General features: G+C 33.6%; 1 protein-coding gene across 1 annotated transcript in view; it reads left to right on the plus strand.

The window, feature by feature from the left end:
• NEK1 (NIMA related kinase 1) overlaps positions 1 to 14,989 on the plus strand; it is a 214,466-nt gene extending 199,477 nt beyond the window's left edge. Inside the window, exons 35-36 of the mRNA XM_059374160.1 lie at positions 2,236 to 2,277; positions 13,797 to 14,989. Of these exons, the coding sequence (XP_059230143.1) occupies positions 2,236 to 2,277; positions 13,797 to 13,810 (56 nt within the window). The 3' untranslated portion in view covers positions 13,811 to 14,989. The remainder of the gene's footprint in view (positions 1 to 2,235; positions 2,278 to 13,796) is intronic.
• The last annotated feature ends 4,445 nt before the right edge of the window (positions 14,990 to 19,434 follow it).

Consider the following 19,434-nt stretch of genomic DNA (forward strand, 5'->3'; position numbering starts at 1 on the left):
TTTTTTTTTTTTTTTTTTTTTAAGATTTTATTCATTTATTTCACAGAGAGAGACACAGCGAGAGAGGGAACACAAGCAGGGGGAGTGGGAGAGGGTGAAGCAGGCATACCGCTGAGCAGGGAGCCAGATGCGGGGCTTGATCCCAGGATGATGAGATCATGACCTGAGCCAAAGGCAGATGCTTAAGGACTGAGCCACTCAGGCAGCCCTGGACTTTTATTTTTTAAGTATAAATTCAATTTATTTACCAGTAATCTGTTCAGATTATCTATTTCTTCCTTACTCAGTTTTGGAAGATTGTATGTTTCTAGGAATAGATCCTTTTCTCCTAGTTGTCCAATTTGTTAGCATGTGATTTTTCATAGCATTCTCTTATAATCCTTTGTATTTCTGTGTTGTCAGTTATTACTTCTCTCTCATTTGATTTTATTAATTTGGGTCCTTTCTCTTTTTTCTTGATGAGTCTGGCTAAGGATTTATCAATTTTGTTTATCTTTTGAAAGAACCAGCTCTAGGTTTCGTTGATTTTTTTTTTTTCTATTGCTTTTTCAGTCTCTGTCTTATTTTTTCCTGCTCTGAATTTATTATATTCCTTCCTTTAACTCAGCTTGGGCTTTGTTCTTTTTTTGGTTGCTTTAGGTGTAAGGTTAGATTGTTTATTTAAGCTTTTTCTTGTTTCTTGACATAGGCCTCTGTCACTTTATTTCCGTCTTAGAACTGCTTTTGCTGTGTCCCAGAGATTTTGAAGCATTGTGCTTTCATTTTCATTTGTTTCCATGTATTTTTTGGTTTCTTCTTTGTTTCGTTAACCCATTGGTTGTTTAGTATCATGGTGTTTAGTCTCCATGTGTTTGGTTTTTTTTCCATTTTTATCTTGTGATTTATTTCTAGTTTCACACTGTTGTGGTCAGAAGAAAATCCATGGTATGATTTCATTTTTCTTAAATTTACTAAGGGTTAGTTTTGTAGCCAAGCATGATCTATTCTGGAGAATGTTTTATGTGCACTTGAAAAGAATATGTATTCTGTTGTTTTGGTATGGAATGTTCTGTTTATCTATGATGTCCTTCTGGTTTAATGTGTCCTTCAAAGATACTCTTTCCTTTTGATTTCCTGCCTGGATGATCTAGCCATTGATGTAAGTGGAGTGTTAATGTCCCCTACTATTATTATAATACCATCAGTTTCTTTATGTCCGTTAATATTTGCTTTATGTATTTAAGGTGCTCCAGTTTTGGGTGCATAGAAGTTTACTATTGTTAGATCCTCTTGTTGGATTGACCCCTTTATCATTATGTAATGCTTTTTGTCTCTTGTTGCAGTCTTTATTTTATTTTATTTTTTATTTTTTTAAAGTTTTTTTTTTTTTTTTTATTGGAGAGAGAGAGAGAGATAACAAGAGAGAGGATGAGCGGGGAGAAGAAGGAGAAGCAGGCTCCCTGCTGAGCAGAGAGCCTGATAAAGGGCTCAATCCCAGGACCCTGAGATCATGACCTGACCCAAAGGCAGACACTTAACTGACTGAGCCACCCAGGAGCCCTTGCAGTCTTTGTTTTAAAGTCTATTTTGTCTAATATAAAACATTGCTGCCATGGCTTTTTTTTTTTCCTTGCTTCCGTTTGCTCAGTAAATATTTTTCCATCCCTTCACTTTCAGTTTATATGTGTCTTGAGATCTGAGGTGACTCTTTTGTAGGCAGCATATAGATGGGTTGGGTGTGTGGTTTTTTTTTTTTTCTTTTTTTTAATCCATCTCACCAAGCTGTATCTTCTGATTGGACCATTTAAGCCATTTACGTTTAAAGTAATTGATATGTATGTACTTATTGTCATTCTGTTGTTTTCTGTGATTATTGTAGATGTCTGTTCCCTTCTTCTCGGCTATCTTTCTTTGTGATTGATGAATTTCTTTAGTATTATGTTTGACTTTTTATTTTATTTATTTGTGTATCTATTACAGGTTTTGAGTTTGTAGTTACCATGAGGATCATATATAACATCCTAAGTATACAGCAGTCTATATTAATTTGATGGTAATTTAAGTTCAAACACATTCTTTAAAAACTTTTTTTCTCCCTCCTCCACATTTAATGTATGTGTTGTCACATTGTACATCCTTTTCATCATTTTCTTATGTCTAATTTTAGCTATTTCTTTTCAACTTAAAGAATTCCCTTCAACATTTCTTATAAGGCTGATTTAGTAGTAATAAATTCCTTTATCTTTTTTTGTCTAGGAAACTCTATCTTTCCATCAAATGTGAAGGATAATTTGCCAGGTAGAGTATTCTTTGTTTTAGGTTTTATCCTTTCAGCATCTTGAATATATTCTACTTTCTTCTGGCTTGCAAAATTTCTACTGATAAATTAGCTGAGAGTTTTATTGGTTTTCCTCATAGGTTTTTTTTGTTTCTCTCTTGCTGCCATTAAAAGTCTTTCTTCATCCTTAACCTCTGACATTTTAATTATTATGTGTCTTGGTATGGACCTCCTTGGAACTCCCTGTGCTTGGACTTGAATGTCTGTTTCCTTTCCCACGTTAGGGAAATTTTTAGCTATTATTTCCTCAAGTAAGTTTTCTGTCTCCTTCCTCCTCTTCTTCTTCTGGGACCCCTATAATGTAAATGTTTGTTTGCTTGATGTTGTCTAAGAGATGTCTAAACCTATCCTCATTTTTAAAAAATTTTTTCTCTTTTTGTCATTCAGCTTGGATGCTTTCCATTTCCCTGTCCTCTAGATTACTGATTTGTTCTTCCATATCCACTAATCTGTTGATCCTTAAGGGAGCTGTTTTCCTTTAAAGAAGTGTTGAAGAACTGTAACATCACTTTGGGGGGAAAATGTCAGAACTTAATATGCAAATAAATAGTAGTTTCTTTAAAGTAGAGATATAAGTTTAATTAAGATTCTCCATTACACAAAATATCCTGGAACTTTTGGAATTTCACTGATAGCTTATATACCAGGTTCTTTTGATAGTCTTTTTTTGTATGAGTCTTTATTCTGGGCACATTTAGGATTTTTTTTTTGGACAGAGTTTTAAAGTTTCTTGAAGTCAAGCTTAGTGAATGAAGTGGGAATCAAGATATATTTGTTATCTTAGAGTTTTTAGGTATCTCACCGTGAAGTAATGAGCTTAATTTTTTAAAGTGATTTGAAAACTGATTGAATATTTTGAACAAGAATTCTGTTCTAGAATATCTGTCAAAATTACTTTAAAGATACAATTAGTATGCTAAAGTGATTTGAGGATTTGAGATTTTTAAAATGTTGCTTAATTTTAGCAATATAAATTTTTATAAAGTTTATTTATATTCTATCTTGTCAAAAAATTTAATGTTGCAGTTAAAAATATATAGAGTACAAGAGCTTGGGAAAGTCAGCATTTCAGGCAAATGAGCATAAGCAATGATTATTAAGCCAAGAATGAGGTGAGAATACAAAGTTAATGTTCAAAGGGTCTCTACATTTTGTGAGAATAGGTCATAAATTTGGTGCTTATCTTTCTAGCAAAGCAGGAAACCTAATTAATTATATAAGTCACTATTCTTGAGACAAAACATATCACTCAGAAGTTAGCTATTTTTAGTATTGAAACAAAAGAATAATTTCCCCATGATTCTTAAAAAGAGGGTACAATCATATAGTATTCCTCAAATTTTAATAACTTGTGGATTCCTTTAAAGAGGATATGTTTTAGACTTCAAGAATCTAAGTCCATAGACCTTAGTGAAAAACTCAAGTCTTAGTCTTTCAAAATATCTGTCAGTTGAGAACTACTACTGTAAAACAGATGGTTTTCCTTTAAATATTGAAATACTATTTTTGTTTTCAAAATTAATACATAAAATGTAAACATTATCTGGAACTTTAATATTTCCGATTTTATCGAGGTCTTGGATCCTGTTTTATAAAACAATGCTATATAGTGAACTAAAAATTATCTTCAGTAATTTTTACAGTATTTGGATTTCATGGGCCTCTTTCTCATAATATGACATAGTATAATTTAATGGCATGAAGTCAGATAATGACTCCAGTTAAATTAATCTGAGAAGAATACCAGTCTAGTTAATATTCATATTCAGACTGTTTATCCTTCGGGCAGTTCCCTGTAAGTATTGCTTCAATAGTGCTTTCTGTGAATAATCAGCAATGTGCTTGGGATTCAACTTTGCTTGACAAATATTTGGAAAACCTTTATTTGGTATTCCTCCTTAAGCTGAGAACAGTTGGCTGAGGCACAGGGTAGAATTGACATGTTTTTTGGATAGTTGAGTGGCTTCAAAAGGATACATGCCTATGTAGGAGGCTGTCTCTCTTACATAGAAACCTCATACATAGAAACAGATAGAAGAGTTAGGCAAAATAGGAGATGGAGGAATATGTCCCAATTAAAGAATAAGACAAAAATCTTAGAAAAAAAGAACTGAAGAAAATGAAGATAAGCAGTCTATCTGATAAAGAGTACAGCATAATAGTCATAAAAATGCTGACTGAACTCAGGGGAAGAATGGTTAAACACAATAAGAATTTCAAAAAAGAGAAAATAAAAGAAAGCAATCAGAGAGGAAGAACACATTCACAGAAATGAAAAACTTGAGAGAATAAATAGCAGATTAGATGATACTCAGAACACATCAGTGAACTGTAAGACAGGAATATTAGAAATCATCCAAACTGAATAGCAGAAAGAAAAAGAAAATTAGGGTAGTTTAAGAGACCTATGCAACAACATCAAGCATTTGCATTACAGGAACTTAGAAGGAGAATAGAGAAAGGGTCAGAAAATTTATTTGAAGAAATAATTGCTGAGATGCCTGGGTGTCTCAGTTGGTTAACATCTGCCTTTGGCTCAGGTCATGATCTCGGGGTCCTGGATTCAAGTTCTGCACCAGGCTCTTTGCTCAGCAGGGAGTTTGTTTCTCCCTCTCTCAGCCACTCCCCCTGCTTGTGCACTCAAACTCTCTCTCTGACAAATGAAAAAATAAAATCTTTTAAAAAAAGAAAGGAAGGAAGACTAGCTGAAAACATCCCTAGCCTGGGGAAAGGAAACACATCTAGATCCAGGAAGCACAGAGAGTACCAAATAAGATGATCCCAAAGAAATCCACGCTAAGACACATAATAAGTAAAATGTCAAAAATGAAAGATAAAGAGAAAATCTTTAAAGCAGCAAGAGAAAAACAGTTACATGTAAAGGAATCCCCATAGACTATCAGATGATTTTTCATCAGAAATTCTGCAGGCCAGAAGAAAGTTGCATGATATATTCAAAGTTCTAAAAGGAAAAAAACTAACAACCAAGAATATTCTCCCAGACAAGGTTAATATTCAGAATTGAAGGGAAGATACACGGTTTCCCAGACAAGCAAAAGTTATAAGAATTCATCACTACTAAATCAGCTTTACAAGGAAATATCAAAGGGTCTTTTTTAAGCAGAAAAGAAAAGGTAGGCCTTAACTGGGAATAGGAAATTATATAAAAGAAAAAATATCATACCAGTAGAGGCAAACATATAGGACAGGTAGTGAATCAATGATTTATAGAGCTAGCATGAGGTTTAAAGACAAAAGTAATAAAATCAAATAAATTTACAATAATTACTTATGGGATACACTAAATAAAGTATGACATCAAAAACTTAAACATAATGTGGGAGGGAGTAAAAATGTAGTACTTTTATAATGCATTCAAAAGTAAATATCCACCAGTTTTGGGGTGGCTCAGTGGGTTAAATCCTCTGCCTTCAGCTCAGGTCATGATCCCACGGTCCTGGGATCAAGCCCTGCATCAGGCTCTCTGCTCAGTGGGGAGCCTGCTTCCTCCTCTCTCTCTGCCTGCCTCTCTGCCTACTTGTGATCTCTCGGTCAAATAAATAAATCAAAATCTAAAAAACAAAACAAAACAAAACAAAAAACCCACCAGTTTTAAAATAAAGTGGCATATATGTAAGTTGTTATATATTAACTTCACAGTAAACACAAACCAAAAACCTGTAATACACACACACACACACACAAAGGGAAAGGAGATGAAATTTAACTCTAAGAAAAATTATTAAATCATAAGAGAGCAAGAGGAAAAAGGATCAGAGAAAAACTACAGAAACAACAAGAAAACAAAATGACAGATATATACCTGTATATGATTGCTTTAAATGTAAGTAGACTAAATGCTTCACTCAAAAGATAGAAGGTGATTAAGTGTATATTAAAAAAAAAAAAAAGTCCCATCTGTATGCTGTCTACCAGAGACTGACATCAGATCTTAAGACACACACAGACCGAAAGTGAAGGGATAGAAAAAATTACATGCAAACGAAATGATGAGAAATTTGGAGTAGCAGAACTTAAGAAATTAAATAGACTTTGAAACAAAGACTATAAGAAGAGACAAAGAAGGGCCCTACATAATGTTAAAGGTGTCCAACAAGATGATGTAACACTTGTAAATATTTATGCACCTAGCATAGTAGCACATAAATACAGGAAGCAAATATTAACATGCAAAAGAAGAAATTGGCAGTAATACAATAATATAGGGGCTTTAACACCCCTCTTAAATCAATGGGTAGATCATCCAGACAGGAAATTAATAAGGAAATATTGGCGGTTGAACAACATACTAGACCAGATGGACTTGATAGATATGTACAGAACATTCCATCCAAGAACAGAACATTCTTTTCAAATGCACATGAATCATTCTTCAGAATAGATCCTATGTTAGACCACAAAAAAAGTCTCAATACATTTAAGACTGAACTCATATCAAACATCTTTTCTGACCACAATGGTATGAAACTAGAAATCAACTACAGGAAGGAAACTGGAAAAAAACACAAACATGTGGAGACTCCAGCATGCTACTAAACAACCAATGGATCAAATGATAGAGGAAATCAGAAAATACCTTGAGACAAATGAAAATGAAAACACAATGCTCCAAAATCTATGGGATGCAGCAAAAGCAATTATAAGAAGGAAGGTCATAGCAATACATGCCCATTTTAAGAAACAATAAAAAGCTTAAATAAACAGTCTAAACTTACAACTCAAGGAATTAGAAAAAGAACCAAAGCCCAAAGTTAGTAGAGGAAAGAAATAATAAAGATCACAGAGGAAATAAAATGGAGACTAAACAAACAGTGGAATCGATTAATGAAACTCAAAGTTGGCTATTTGAAAAGATAAAATTGGTAAATCTTTAGCAAAATTCATCAAGAAAAAAAGAGATAGGGCCCAAATAAAATCAGAAATGAAAGAGAAATTATAACTAATAACATAGAAATACAAAGGATCATAAAAGACTACTGCAAACAGCTATACACCAACAAATAGAGAACGTAGAAGAAATGGATAGGTTCCTAGAACAAATAGTCTTCTAATACTAAATTGGGAAGAAATAGAAAATTTGAACAGACTGGTCACAAGCAATGAAATTGAAGAGTAAAAACAACAAAACAAAACAAAACAAAACCTCCCAATAAATAAAAGTCCAGGACCAGACAGATTCACAGGTAATTCTACCAAACATTTTTTAAAAGTTAGTATCTATCGTTCTTAAGCTATTGCAGATTATTGAAAAGAAAAGAATGCTTCCAAGCTCTTTTTATGAGGCCAGCATTACCCTGAGACCAAAATCAGAAAAAGACACTACCAAAAGAAAGAAAGTTATGGCCAGTATCCCTGGTGAACATAGATGTGAATCCTTAACAATATATTAGCAAAGTAATTCAACAATACATTAAAAGGATCATACACCATGATCAAGTGGGATTTATTCTGGGGATGGATGGATAGTACAGTATTCACAAGCCAATCAGTGTGATACACCACATTAACAAAACACAGTATAGAAGGCATGATCATCTCAGTAGATGCAATAAAAACATTTGATAAAGTTCAGTATCCATTTATTATATAAACTCACAAGAAAATGGATATAGAGGGAAGGTACCCCAATATAATAAAGGCTGTAAATGATAAACCCACAGTAAGCATCATCATACTTAGTGGGAAAAAGTTAAAAGCTTTTTCTCTAAGATGAGGAACAAAACAAGGATGCCCACTTTTAGCTTTTTTATTCAAGATAGTATTGGAAGTCCTAGCCACAGCAGTTGGACAAGAAAAGGAAATAAAAGGATCCAAATTGGAAAGAAGTAAAATTTTTACTTTTCCCAGATGAAAGGATACTATATAGGGAGAACTTTAAAGCCTCTGCCTCAAAACTATTAGAAATAATAAATGGATTCAGGAAAGTTGCACAATACAAAATCAATATACAGAAATCTGTTGTTTCTCTCTTTTAGTTTCAAGTTTTTATTTAAATTCTAGTTAGAGTGTATAGTGTAATATTAGTTTCAGGAGTAGAATTTAGTGATTCATCACTTACATATAACATGGAGAGCTCATCACAAATGTGTTCCTTAATACTTATCACCCATTTAATCCATGCAGCCACCTACCTCCCCTCCAGCAACCCTCACTTTGTTCTCTGTAGTTAAGAGTCTGTTTTATGGTTTGGCTCTTCTTCTCCCACTATGTTCATCTGTTTCATTTCTTGAATTCCTCAGATGAGTAAAATCTTATGGTATTTGTCTTTCTCTGACTTATTTCACTTAGCATAATATACTCTAGCTCCATCCACGTTGTTGCAAATGCCAAGATTTCAGTTTTGGTTTTTGTTTTTTTTTTAATGGCTGAGTAATATTACTGGAAGTCCTAGTCTCAGCAGTCAGACAACAAAAAGATATCAAAAGACATCCAAACTGGCAAGAAGTCAAACTTCCACTATTTGCAAATGACATGATACTTTATATAGAAAAATCCAAAAGGTCCCACCAAAAAATTGTTGGAACTGAAACATGAATTCAATAAAATCTCAGGATACAAAATCAAATTACAGAAATCTGTTGCATTTCTATATACCACTAATGAAGCAGCAGAGAGAGAAATCAAGGAATCAGTCCCACTTACAATTGCATGAAAAAAATACAAGATACCTAGGAATAAACCTAGCCAAAGAGGTAAAAGATCTGTACTCTGAAAACTTATATATAAAACACTTATGAAAGAAATTGAGATGTTATATTTCTGTGCATTAATAACAAACTTTCAGAAAGAAATTAAGAAAACAATCCCATTTATAATTGCATCAAAATGAGTATAATACCTAGGAATAAATTTAACCAAGGAGGTGAAAGACCTATACTTGGAAAAAAATAAGACATTGATGGAAAAAATTGAAGATGACACAAATAAATGGAAAGAGACATTGTTCAAAATCAGTTGGAAGAATTAATAGGCTAAAATATCAGTATTACCAAAAGAAACTACAGATTCAGTGCAATCCCTATCAAAAACTTTATATACAATCACAAAAGACCTGTACCCCTGGGGATAAAAATATATGTTTATAAAAAATAAAAAATTAAAAAAAAAAAAAAAAAAAGACCTTGAATAGCCAAAGCAGTCTTGGAAAGAAGAAAAGAGGTATCTCTTTTACTCCCTGATTTTAAACTATCCTGAAGAGCTGTAGTAATCAAAACTAGCACAAAAACAGAAACATATTATCAATGGAACAGAATAGAGAGCCCAGAAATAAACCCATGCTTATATGCTTATATGTTCAATTAACCTACAACAAAGGAAGAAAGAAATTGCAGGGGAAAGACAGTCTTTTTAACTAAGTGGTATTGGGAAAACTGGAGAGCTACATGTAAAGGAATGAGACTGGACCATTTTCTTATACCATACATAAAAATATACTTAAAATGGATTAAAGACTTAAAATCATATCTGAAGCCATAAAACTTTGAGAATAAAACATAGGCAGTAAGTTCTTTGACACTGGTCTTAGCAATAGTTTTTTGGATCTATCTCCTCTGGCAAGGACAAGAAAAGCAAAAATATACAAGGGATACCACATCAAACTAAAAAGCTTTTGCACAGAAAAGGAAACTCATCAACAAAATGAAAAGGCAACCTCCTGAATGGGAGAAGATTTTTAAAAAGACATATTCAATAAGGGATTAACATCTGAAATATTTAAAGAACTCATAAAACCATACTAAAAAAACCCCAAACAATTTATTTTAAAAAGCTGAGGACCTGAATAGCCACTTTTCCACAGAAGACATATGAGAGCCAACAGGCACATGTAAAGATGCTCCACATCACTCACCATCAGGGAAAGTCAAAACCACGAAGAGATACCACCTTAAACCTGTCAGAATGGCTATTATGAAAGAGACAGGAAGTAGCAAGTGACAAGCAGGTAGAGAAAAGGGAACTTTTGGTGGAAATGTAAATTGGTACAGCCATTATGGAAAACAGTATGGAGGTTCCTCAAAATATTAAAAATTGAACTGCCATATAATCCAGCAATTCCATTTCTAGGTATTTATCCAAAGAAAATGGAAATACTAAATCAGTGGAGCTGGCTGGCTCAGTTGGTAGAGCATGTGATTATTGATCTCTGGGTTATGGGTTCAAACTCCATATTGGGTGTAGAGATTACTTAAAAATAAAAAATAAAAATAAAACCCCACTAATTCAAAAAGACATAGGTACTCATATTTTCATTGCAGTAATATTTACAGTAGCCAAAATATGGAAGTAACCTAAATGTCCATAGATAGATAAATGGATATGGATGTGGCAAATATATACAGTGGAATACTACTTAGCCAACAGAAAGAGTGAATTCTTGCCATTTGCAACAACATGTATAGACCTAGAGGGTATTATGCTATATGAAATAAATCAGAGAAATTCAAATGTCATATGACTTTACTTAAAGTAAAGTTTTTACTTTACCAAAAAAACAAATGAAACAGAACAGAAACAGAAACTAATTTATAGATACAGAGAACAAACTAGTGGTTGCCAGCAAGGAGGGATGGTGGGGGGGGTGGATGGAATAAATGAAGAGATTAAGAGGTACAGTCTTCAGTTATAAAAGAAGACAAAGGATATAATATACAGCATAGGGAATATAGTTAATAATATTGTAACAGCTTTATACAGTGACAGACGGTAACTAGACCTTGTGGTGACCATTTTGTAGTATATATAAATATCAAATCAGAATGTTGTACACTTGATACTAATATAATACTCTGTGTCTGTTAGTCTTCAATCAAAGAAAAAAGAAAAAGAAGCAATATCAAAATTTCATACAAATTCATATCACACAAATGAAAAGGGAATGAAGATCCTGAAGTTCTGTATCATAAAGCCTATCAGTATTTCCTTTAGCCTAGAAAAAGTACAAAGCAGTCAAATGCTTACCTTAGAAACCTTTTATTTTTTTTTAAAGATTTTATTTATTTATTTGACAGGCAGAGATTACAAGTAGGCCAAGAGGCAGGCAGAGAGAGAGGAGGAAGCAGGCTCCCTGCCAAGCAGAGAGCTTGATGCGGGGCTCGATCCCAGGACCCTGGGATCATGACCCAAGCCGAAGGCAGGGGCTTTAACCCACTGAGCCACCCAGGTGCCCCAGAAACCTTTTTTTAAATATCTTACTGAGGCCCCTAAAATATTGCAACTTACTCATATGTAAAAATTATATATACTAATATATAATCTCGCTAAACTGGTTGTAAAATGAATATGGAACTGTTTGAATAAATTGCTGTTTTGTATCATTCATCTTAAAACAGTTAAATGTTGGACAGTGATTAGGTTTAGAATAACTATTTCAAAGTCATTCTTATTGAAAATACTTAGACCCTAGATCTAGTTGTCTTACAGATCGTTCTTTTAGGCCACATTAAGGGATAATAATTAAACCATGTGATCTGCATATGGTACTTACACACTTTGATATTCTGTTTTAGAGGAGGGTGAGATTAATGAAGGGAAAGGATAGGTAAATTATATCCAGTTCACGCAAAAGTGGTGTCAGTGTCATTAAGAAATCAGTTAAAAAGAATATTATCTAAAATACATTTCTGTATTATTTAACTGAAAATAATGAGTCCTCAAAAGATGGCCTCCTCTCTTTAGCTGCCTGATACTGTTAGAATATGGGTTTGGTAAGCATCTATAACCACAGCTATTAGTAAAATTAATGCCATTTAGTCCATAGCTAAGTATTATCCAGAGTCAGAAGTCAAGTAGAACAAGCAAAATGTGTAAGTTATTTCACATTAGTCTTAAAAAATTCTTCTCAAGGGAAAGGATTATAACTGTGGTCGGCAGTAGAATGGCAGAGGCCACCAAGTCCTCATATAGAATATCAATCTTGGCAGTCCACACCTGTAGACCTTCCTTCCACATTTATTTTAGATAAACTATTGTGCTCTACTTACGTAATAGAGTTCTCTATAGTAGTTAAAACAAATGAACTAAATTTTCATCTGTCAGTATGGATAAGCCCCACAAATATGATGCTAGAATAAGTAGGGCAGAGTACCATTTATATAATGTTTAAAGGCAATATTATTTGGGTGTGCATATATGCAATAAAAGTAAAAAACCTTGAGAAGAAAAGACACATCAGTTTAGGGTATTGATAATACCCTTGGGCAAGAAGAAAGGACAATAAGATTGGAAAAGGGTTCTTTCAATCCATAATGTGGTTTTCTTAATATCCCAAATCAATATGACCCCAAATTCACTTTTATTAATTCTAAGTATTAGGTACATGAATATTCTTTCTATTTGAAACATTTTGAAATTGTAAAAAATAAGTAAATTATAGTACAGAGTGATAACATTGGATATAACATTGGAAGCAATAAATTATGTGTTCCATCAAGTAGTGATTCAGCAATATTGGAAGAAATAAAAGATTTAAAGTAATTCTTTGTAGAGGAGAGGACATCGGAGTTAGGTTTTGAAAGATGAATGGGAGTTTATCTTAAGATCAGTATGTTTACTTAAACATAGAAACATGCAAAATATATTAGGGGATCTATAGCCAAGTCAATGTTACTAAAGCATATATTCTAGGGACAGTTGGAGAAGATGGGTAATGAAAGTAGCTAAGACTAGAAATATTTAGGTCAAATCATGAAGGGATTTGCAGTCCACATAAGGAACATGAGTTCTATTCTGAGCTATTGGGGAGATATAGAGGAGAGTTTTCAGTAGTGCAATGACTTGAGTTGACACTTGAATTTTAATGAAAGATCACTTTTGCTCCAGTGTGGAAGATAGTGATTGCTATATAGGATTAAACCAAGCAGTCTGCTTATTCAATTATTTTTTTTAAATAAAGAAAAATTGGAAGCAACCAATGTGTTTATAAGTAGAAATGGTTAATTTAATTATATGCCTTATCTATTTAAAAAATGTTATGCAGCCACTGAAATGGACATGGAGTATATCCATGGTTTATTCTTTCTCATCATATTGTAAAATTTTCATCATATGTAAAAGTTCAAAGAATTTCACATTTATCACCCATGTACTCAACACCTAGATTCTGCCACTAACATTTTATAATCTTGCTTTATCACTTATTTATCTATTCTTCCATATTCATTATGTGCTTTAAGGAGGAAATACACAATTTAAAAAGTTAGATTTTGGAAATTTGTTAATTGCATAGAATTATTAACATTGGCTTATAGGCTTTTTATTTCCCACTTTATTCTTCATTGTACTGTTTGAATATTTTACACTGAGTATGTGATAGTAAATAATACTAAGTGATATTCAATATAAACTACACTTAAAACTACATTAAAGCTCTTTTCCTTTAGCATAAAAAAATAAGTTTTTTACTAAGTAGATACAGTTCGATTTGCAATGAAGTGAATTAATTGTTTTTTCTTTTTTACAGATAATGATGAATAATCATCAGACCATTTCTTAATTCTCAACTGTATGAAAGCATTTATATTTGGCTCATCAGCAAAGCAAGCTGCAGTGGGAAATGTAGCAATTTTCTACAAATATCAGATTTAAGATTGGCATGCTGATTGCATGAAAAAGAGAAATATGCCATTTTTCAATTAAGATTCTAGTATTTTATCTTGTTCATGGAGTTCTATAGTAACCGCCTACAGGATATATACTTTATTAAATTATGCAGGCAAGGCATAAGAGACATTGATCCAGAACTGGACTTAATGGTTCTGAAAAAGATTTACCAATGCAGTAAGGTAACTTTGAGCAAATGTCTTTAAGTTGAGAGAATTACTTAAGTTATAAAAAGCTTGCCTATGGTTTTTCATTTAATTAAGCATGACCTTTTTTTTCTGTCTACATGTTTTCAATTTGGTATTAAATAACCTTATTAAGGGCTCTATTTCAATCTTTACATTTTGAAGATGGAATTTTTAGCCTTAAAGTTTATATTCTCCATTCTTCTTCAACAATTGTGTCTCCTTGAACTAGCTCAGTGGAACAGGCTGTAAAAGTCAGTCTTAGAGATCATTGAAAAATTTGATTATGGAAAAATGGCAAAATCGTATTTCCTGGTATTTAAAAAGTTCTTTAATTATTTCTTAAGGACCAGAATCAGGAATATTATATTGAGAAATTAGTTTATGAGTTTTAAAATTGGCATTGCATATATCATAAAGTTGCCCCCTTTTTTCCCCCCCATTTTCTCTCATGTATATGCTTCCAAGGCAATACAGAAAAAGGGATTGTTCTTATTTTGACACTGTGACAGTTTGGGTAACTAGCATTCCAAAGATAGGAGATGTTTGCATCTTTTATTTCCATTATGGTCATTAAAATGATGGTTACACAGCTTCAATTGCAATATGCCAGGTATTACATGCTTTCATTAGTGATATCTAAAGTCCAGATGCTTTTAGTAATAAAAGCATAATTTTTGAAACCCAGAGTTCATAGTGTGATTGGCATAATCTATAATTTGAACAGTAAAATCTTATCTTGCAGCACTATCAGTACTATTCTAACTTTATTATGTAAATTATTTCTAACATCCAAAACGAAATACTTGATTTTTATATGTTTGTTTATTTTATATTACTATTAAATTTTTATTCTCTACCTGCAGTACACTATCAGTTGTCTTTTACTTATTTTCCCTATTCTTAATAGAATGCTTTTACAATGAGCTGAGAATACTTTTGTTTGTTTTATCTGATGATTTCCACTTTTTTTTTTCAAGGAAAAATTTGAATTCTGCACTTTAATTCTCTATAATCCTGAAAAATGAGAATGATCTTTTCTAATTCTTAGCCTATTACAACTATTAGAAAAGCAACTAAGGATATAACACAGTAGAAAAGTTGTTTAACCATATTTCAAAAGATGTCATTTATATATACAGGGTTAGGGATGACAAATAGGGTTTGTGCCATCTCCAGTCAGTTGATAGTGAGCGGCTCTGGGTTGTTATTATGGAAAGATTGTGCCAATGGAAAGAGGGCTATTATTGTTTAATAAGGTCTATTATAAGTGTTCAAAATGAAGTGTGGAAGTATCTGTACATTGAGAATTTAGAGCTAAAATGGCTGTGAGGATAATTTAGTATTACCTCCATTTGACAAGCAAAGACATTTGAATTGTAACATGAATGAAGTCACTTGCATAAAAGCTCAGAGTCAGACTAGTTCCAGGTCTAACATTGTGCTATTAGCACACTGGTTTTTTTTTAATTATTTCACTGGAGAATGAAAAAAGGATAAATTCAATAGGAAAAAGTAAATTTAGCATTAATACATTAAGAATTCAGAAATTTCCTGTTCCTAGGAATAACACACTATTGTAATTAACCTTCCTGTTGAAAAATTTTTAATGCTAAGTAAAGGGCTTTTTCCTCATAAATTGAAAAATATTCTACCTTTTATCACTTCGTTGATGATGGATCTTTAAAGATCACATGTTTGTGTGTGTGTATCTGTAATACACATCTAAAAATACAGAAGGTGGGACACCTGGGTGGCTCAGTCAGTTAAGCATCTGCTTTTGGCTCAGGTCATGATCCCAGGGTCCTGGGATCCAACCCCACATCGGGCTCCCTGCTCAGCTGGGAGCCTGCTTCTCCCTCTCCCTCTGCTGCTCCCCCTGCTTGTTTTCTCTCTCTCTGTCTGTCAAATGATAAATACTTAAATAAAAATACAGAAGGTGTCAGAAGATGAGTTGCAAGGCCAAAGCTTAGGAGAAATTCTCAACCCAGGGACTAGCGAATATTGGAGAGGAAAAAGGGTAGTTTTGATCTGAAAGTATCCAATATCTTACACTTTGATATAATGGCTCATGGAGCAAAGGAGGTAAAAGATGAGGCCAAATGCCCATCCAAGTTGGAGAATCCTGTTGGAAACCCTACATTAAGATGGAACTCCAGGGGCAGCTGGCTGTCTCAGTGGGTTAAGATGGAACTCCAGAAGCTTGTATCTTCACAATAAGGGAGAACTAGAACTAAAGCCAACCCCAATTCAGGGGCTGTAGGAAAATAAAAGGACAAAAAGAAGTCTTAAGAAGTCGTGACCACAAGCCAGTCTTTAAGTGCTTTTGTATCCTGAGAACCAAAATCTGAGTGGGCCATGTAACTTTAAAATCAAACATAATTTGAAATGGTTCCCAACTGGTAGTGCCCCCATGAATCAGGCAGAAGCCATTCCAATGCCTCTGTGAAGGAAGACATTTATTTTATATCTTAAAGTGCCAAAAGTAAATTTTGAAGACAGTGATCGACACGGAAAAAGTACACAATCAATCAGTCAATCAATACAAGTGGGAGATAGGGACAGGATCTGCCCAGACTTTTTAGTATGAAGTTATCAGAGTTGTGTTTTAAGAGAGCTATACTTACTGGGTTTAAAAAATGATCAACAAACTTGAAAATGTCTGCAGGGAAAGAAAAACTAAAAAGTTTCTTAATATACATTTGAAGAAACAAATAGAACTCATTTACATGAAAATTACCAATAGCCAAACTTGTTTTTTGTTTTTTTTTTTTAAGATTTTATTCATTTATTTGACAGAAGGAGATCACAAGCAGGCAGAGAGGCAGAGAGAGAGAGGAGGAAGCAGGCTCCCTGCTGAGCAGAGAGCCCGATGCAGGGCTTGATCCCAGGACCCTGGGATCATGACCTGAGCCGAAGGCAGAGGCTTTAACACACTGAGCCACCCAGGCGCCCCCAATAGCCAAAGTTTTAAAACGTGGTGGACATGTGGACAAAACAGTGGACAGGCTTGGCAATAAACTATGCCTGGCAGAAAACAGAAAGAAATGGAAGAAATTATCCATGATATAGCACAGAAAGAAAACGTGTGGAAAATAGAGAAGGTAAGAGACTGATTCAGTGAGAATGTGTAGTATATATTTGATTGGAGCCCTGGAGAAGAAGGAAGAATGGGATAAAGTTAATTGGAGAAATAAAGACTAAGAATTTTTCTGAGCCATTGGAAACACCAATCCACAGATTGAAGAAACCCAGTGAATGTCAAGCAGGATAAAGAAAAGAAATTCTTTTAGTGTCTTCAGAGTAAAACTAGAAATCAAAAGAGAAAATCTTAAAAGAATTTGAAGCTAAAAAGCATACTACTTTCAAAGGAATGTTAAAGACTAAAAAGGCTTTTCAAAAGTAGTAACGGAACAGTGGGATGGTATCTTCAGTGGGACAAAGAAAATCATCATTTAGAATTGTATATGTAGCAAAAAAATATGTTTCATGAATGAATAAAAATGAATTCTGATTCCCACAACTGACCATGATGTAAAAGAGATATTTGCCTTCCAACCTTTAACAATTCAAACACTGAACAAAATACAGAAACAGCACTTTTCAGAGAGTGGGCAATGGATAGCAAAGGTCAGTGATCCAAGAAAGAAGGGAAACAAATGAGGCAAGTCCTGTGATTGCCCAAATTTATTGCGTAGAAATAACATGGGAGCCAGGGAACCCATACGAAACCCAGGATTCTCTCTAAGTTGAAAAGATAGAAGAATTTAGAGGAGTGAAAGCAGAGGTAAAATCTGAATAGCCCTATATCTAATGTTGAAATTTAATTTTAGTTTGAAATTTTCCCACAAAGAAAGCTTTGAGCCTAGGTGTCTTCACTGATGAGTTCTAGCTAACATTTCTGAAAGAAATAGTTCTAGTTCTACACAAATTGTTCCAAAATATAGGAGAGAAAATAACAGTTTCCTACTTAATCTAAGAGCGCAGCATAACCTTGTTCCCAAAACAAGGAAATAATTACAAGAAAATTACATACTCTCATTAGTGTGAGAAAAATTACATACTTTCATTAGTGTGAACACTAATGAAAAAATTATTAAAATTTTCTCAAGTCAAACCAAACAATATCCAAAAAGGACAATGCATCATAACCAAGTGGAGTATATGCCAAAAATGCAAAAATGGTTTAACATTTAAAAAATCAATATTATTCATCTTCTTTTCAGACCAAAAAAGAAAAATCATATGATCATCTCAACATATGCAGAAAAATATTTGAGAAAATCCAACACCCATTTCTCTTAAAAAGTTTTCAGCAAACTAGAAGAAATAAAAGGAAAATGCCTCAATCTAATAAAGGTCATTTTAAACAAAAACAGCCAACATACTTGTGAAAACAAAGTTTTCTACCCAAGTGGAAAAAGAGTATCTCTGCTCACATCACTTATATTCTATTTTGTGCTGAAGGTTCTAGCCATTGCAGTAATGCAGTAAAAACAAATGTCTACAGATTGAAAAGAAAGAAGTAAAAACTGCCTTTATTCACAAATGATCTGATTGTCTCTAAAATCCTAAGAAATCTACACAAATGCTACAAGAACTAAAATTTAAGCAAGATTGCAGGATATAAAGGTCAATATTAAAAATCAATTTTATAAACTAACAAGGAACAATGAGAAATAGAAATTGTAATATACCGTTTATGATAGCATTAAAATTATGAAGTGCTTCAGGATAAATTTGACTAAGAAGATGTGCAGGTGTGCCTGGGTGGCTCAGTTGGTTAAGTGTCTGCCTTTGGCTCAGGTCATGACCCCAGGATACTTGGATCAAGCCCCATATTGGGCTTTCTGCTCAGCAGGGAGCCTACTTCTCCCTATCCCTCTGCCTGCTGCTCCCCTTCCTTGTGCACTCTCTTTCAAATAAATAAATAAAATCTTTTTTTTTAAATGCAAGATCTGTGCCCTGAAACTACAAACATTGCTAAAAAGATGACCTAAGTGGGCAAACATTAAAAAAATGCAATAAAAGAATGCAATATTCTTTAAGAGGAAAACATAGAAGAAATCGTAGTTACCTTGGGTTTTGCAAAAGTTCTTTAAACAGGCTTAAAATACTGGGCGCCTGGGTGGCTCAGTGGGTTAAGCCGCTGCCTTCGGCTCAGGTCATGATCTCAGGGTCCTGGGATCGAGTCCCGCATCGGGTTCTCTGCTCAGCAGGGAGCCTGCTTCCTCCTCTCTCTCTGCCTGCCTCTCTGCCTACTTGTGATCTCTGTCTGTCAAATAAATAAATAAAATCTTTAAAAAAAAAATA

This window comes from Mustela nigripes, chromosome 1 (genome assembly GCF_022355385.1).
Source record: "Mustela nigripes isolate SB6536 chromosome 1, MUSNIG.SB6536, whole genome shotgun sequence".
NCBI lineage: Eukaryota > Metazoa > Chordata > Mammalia > Carnivora > Mustelidae > Mustela > Mustela nigripes.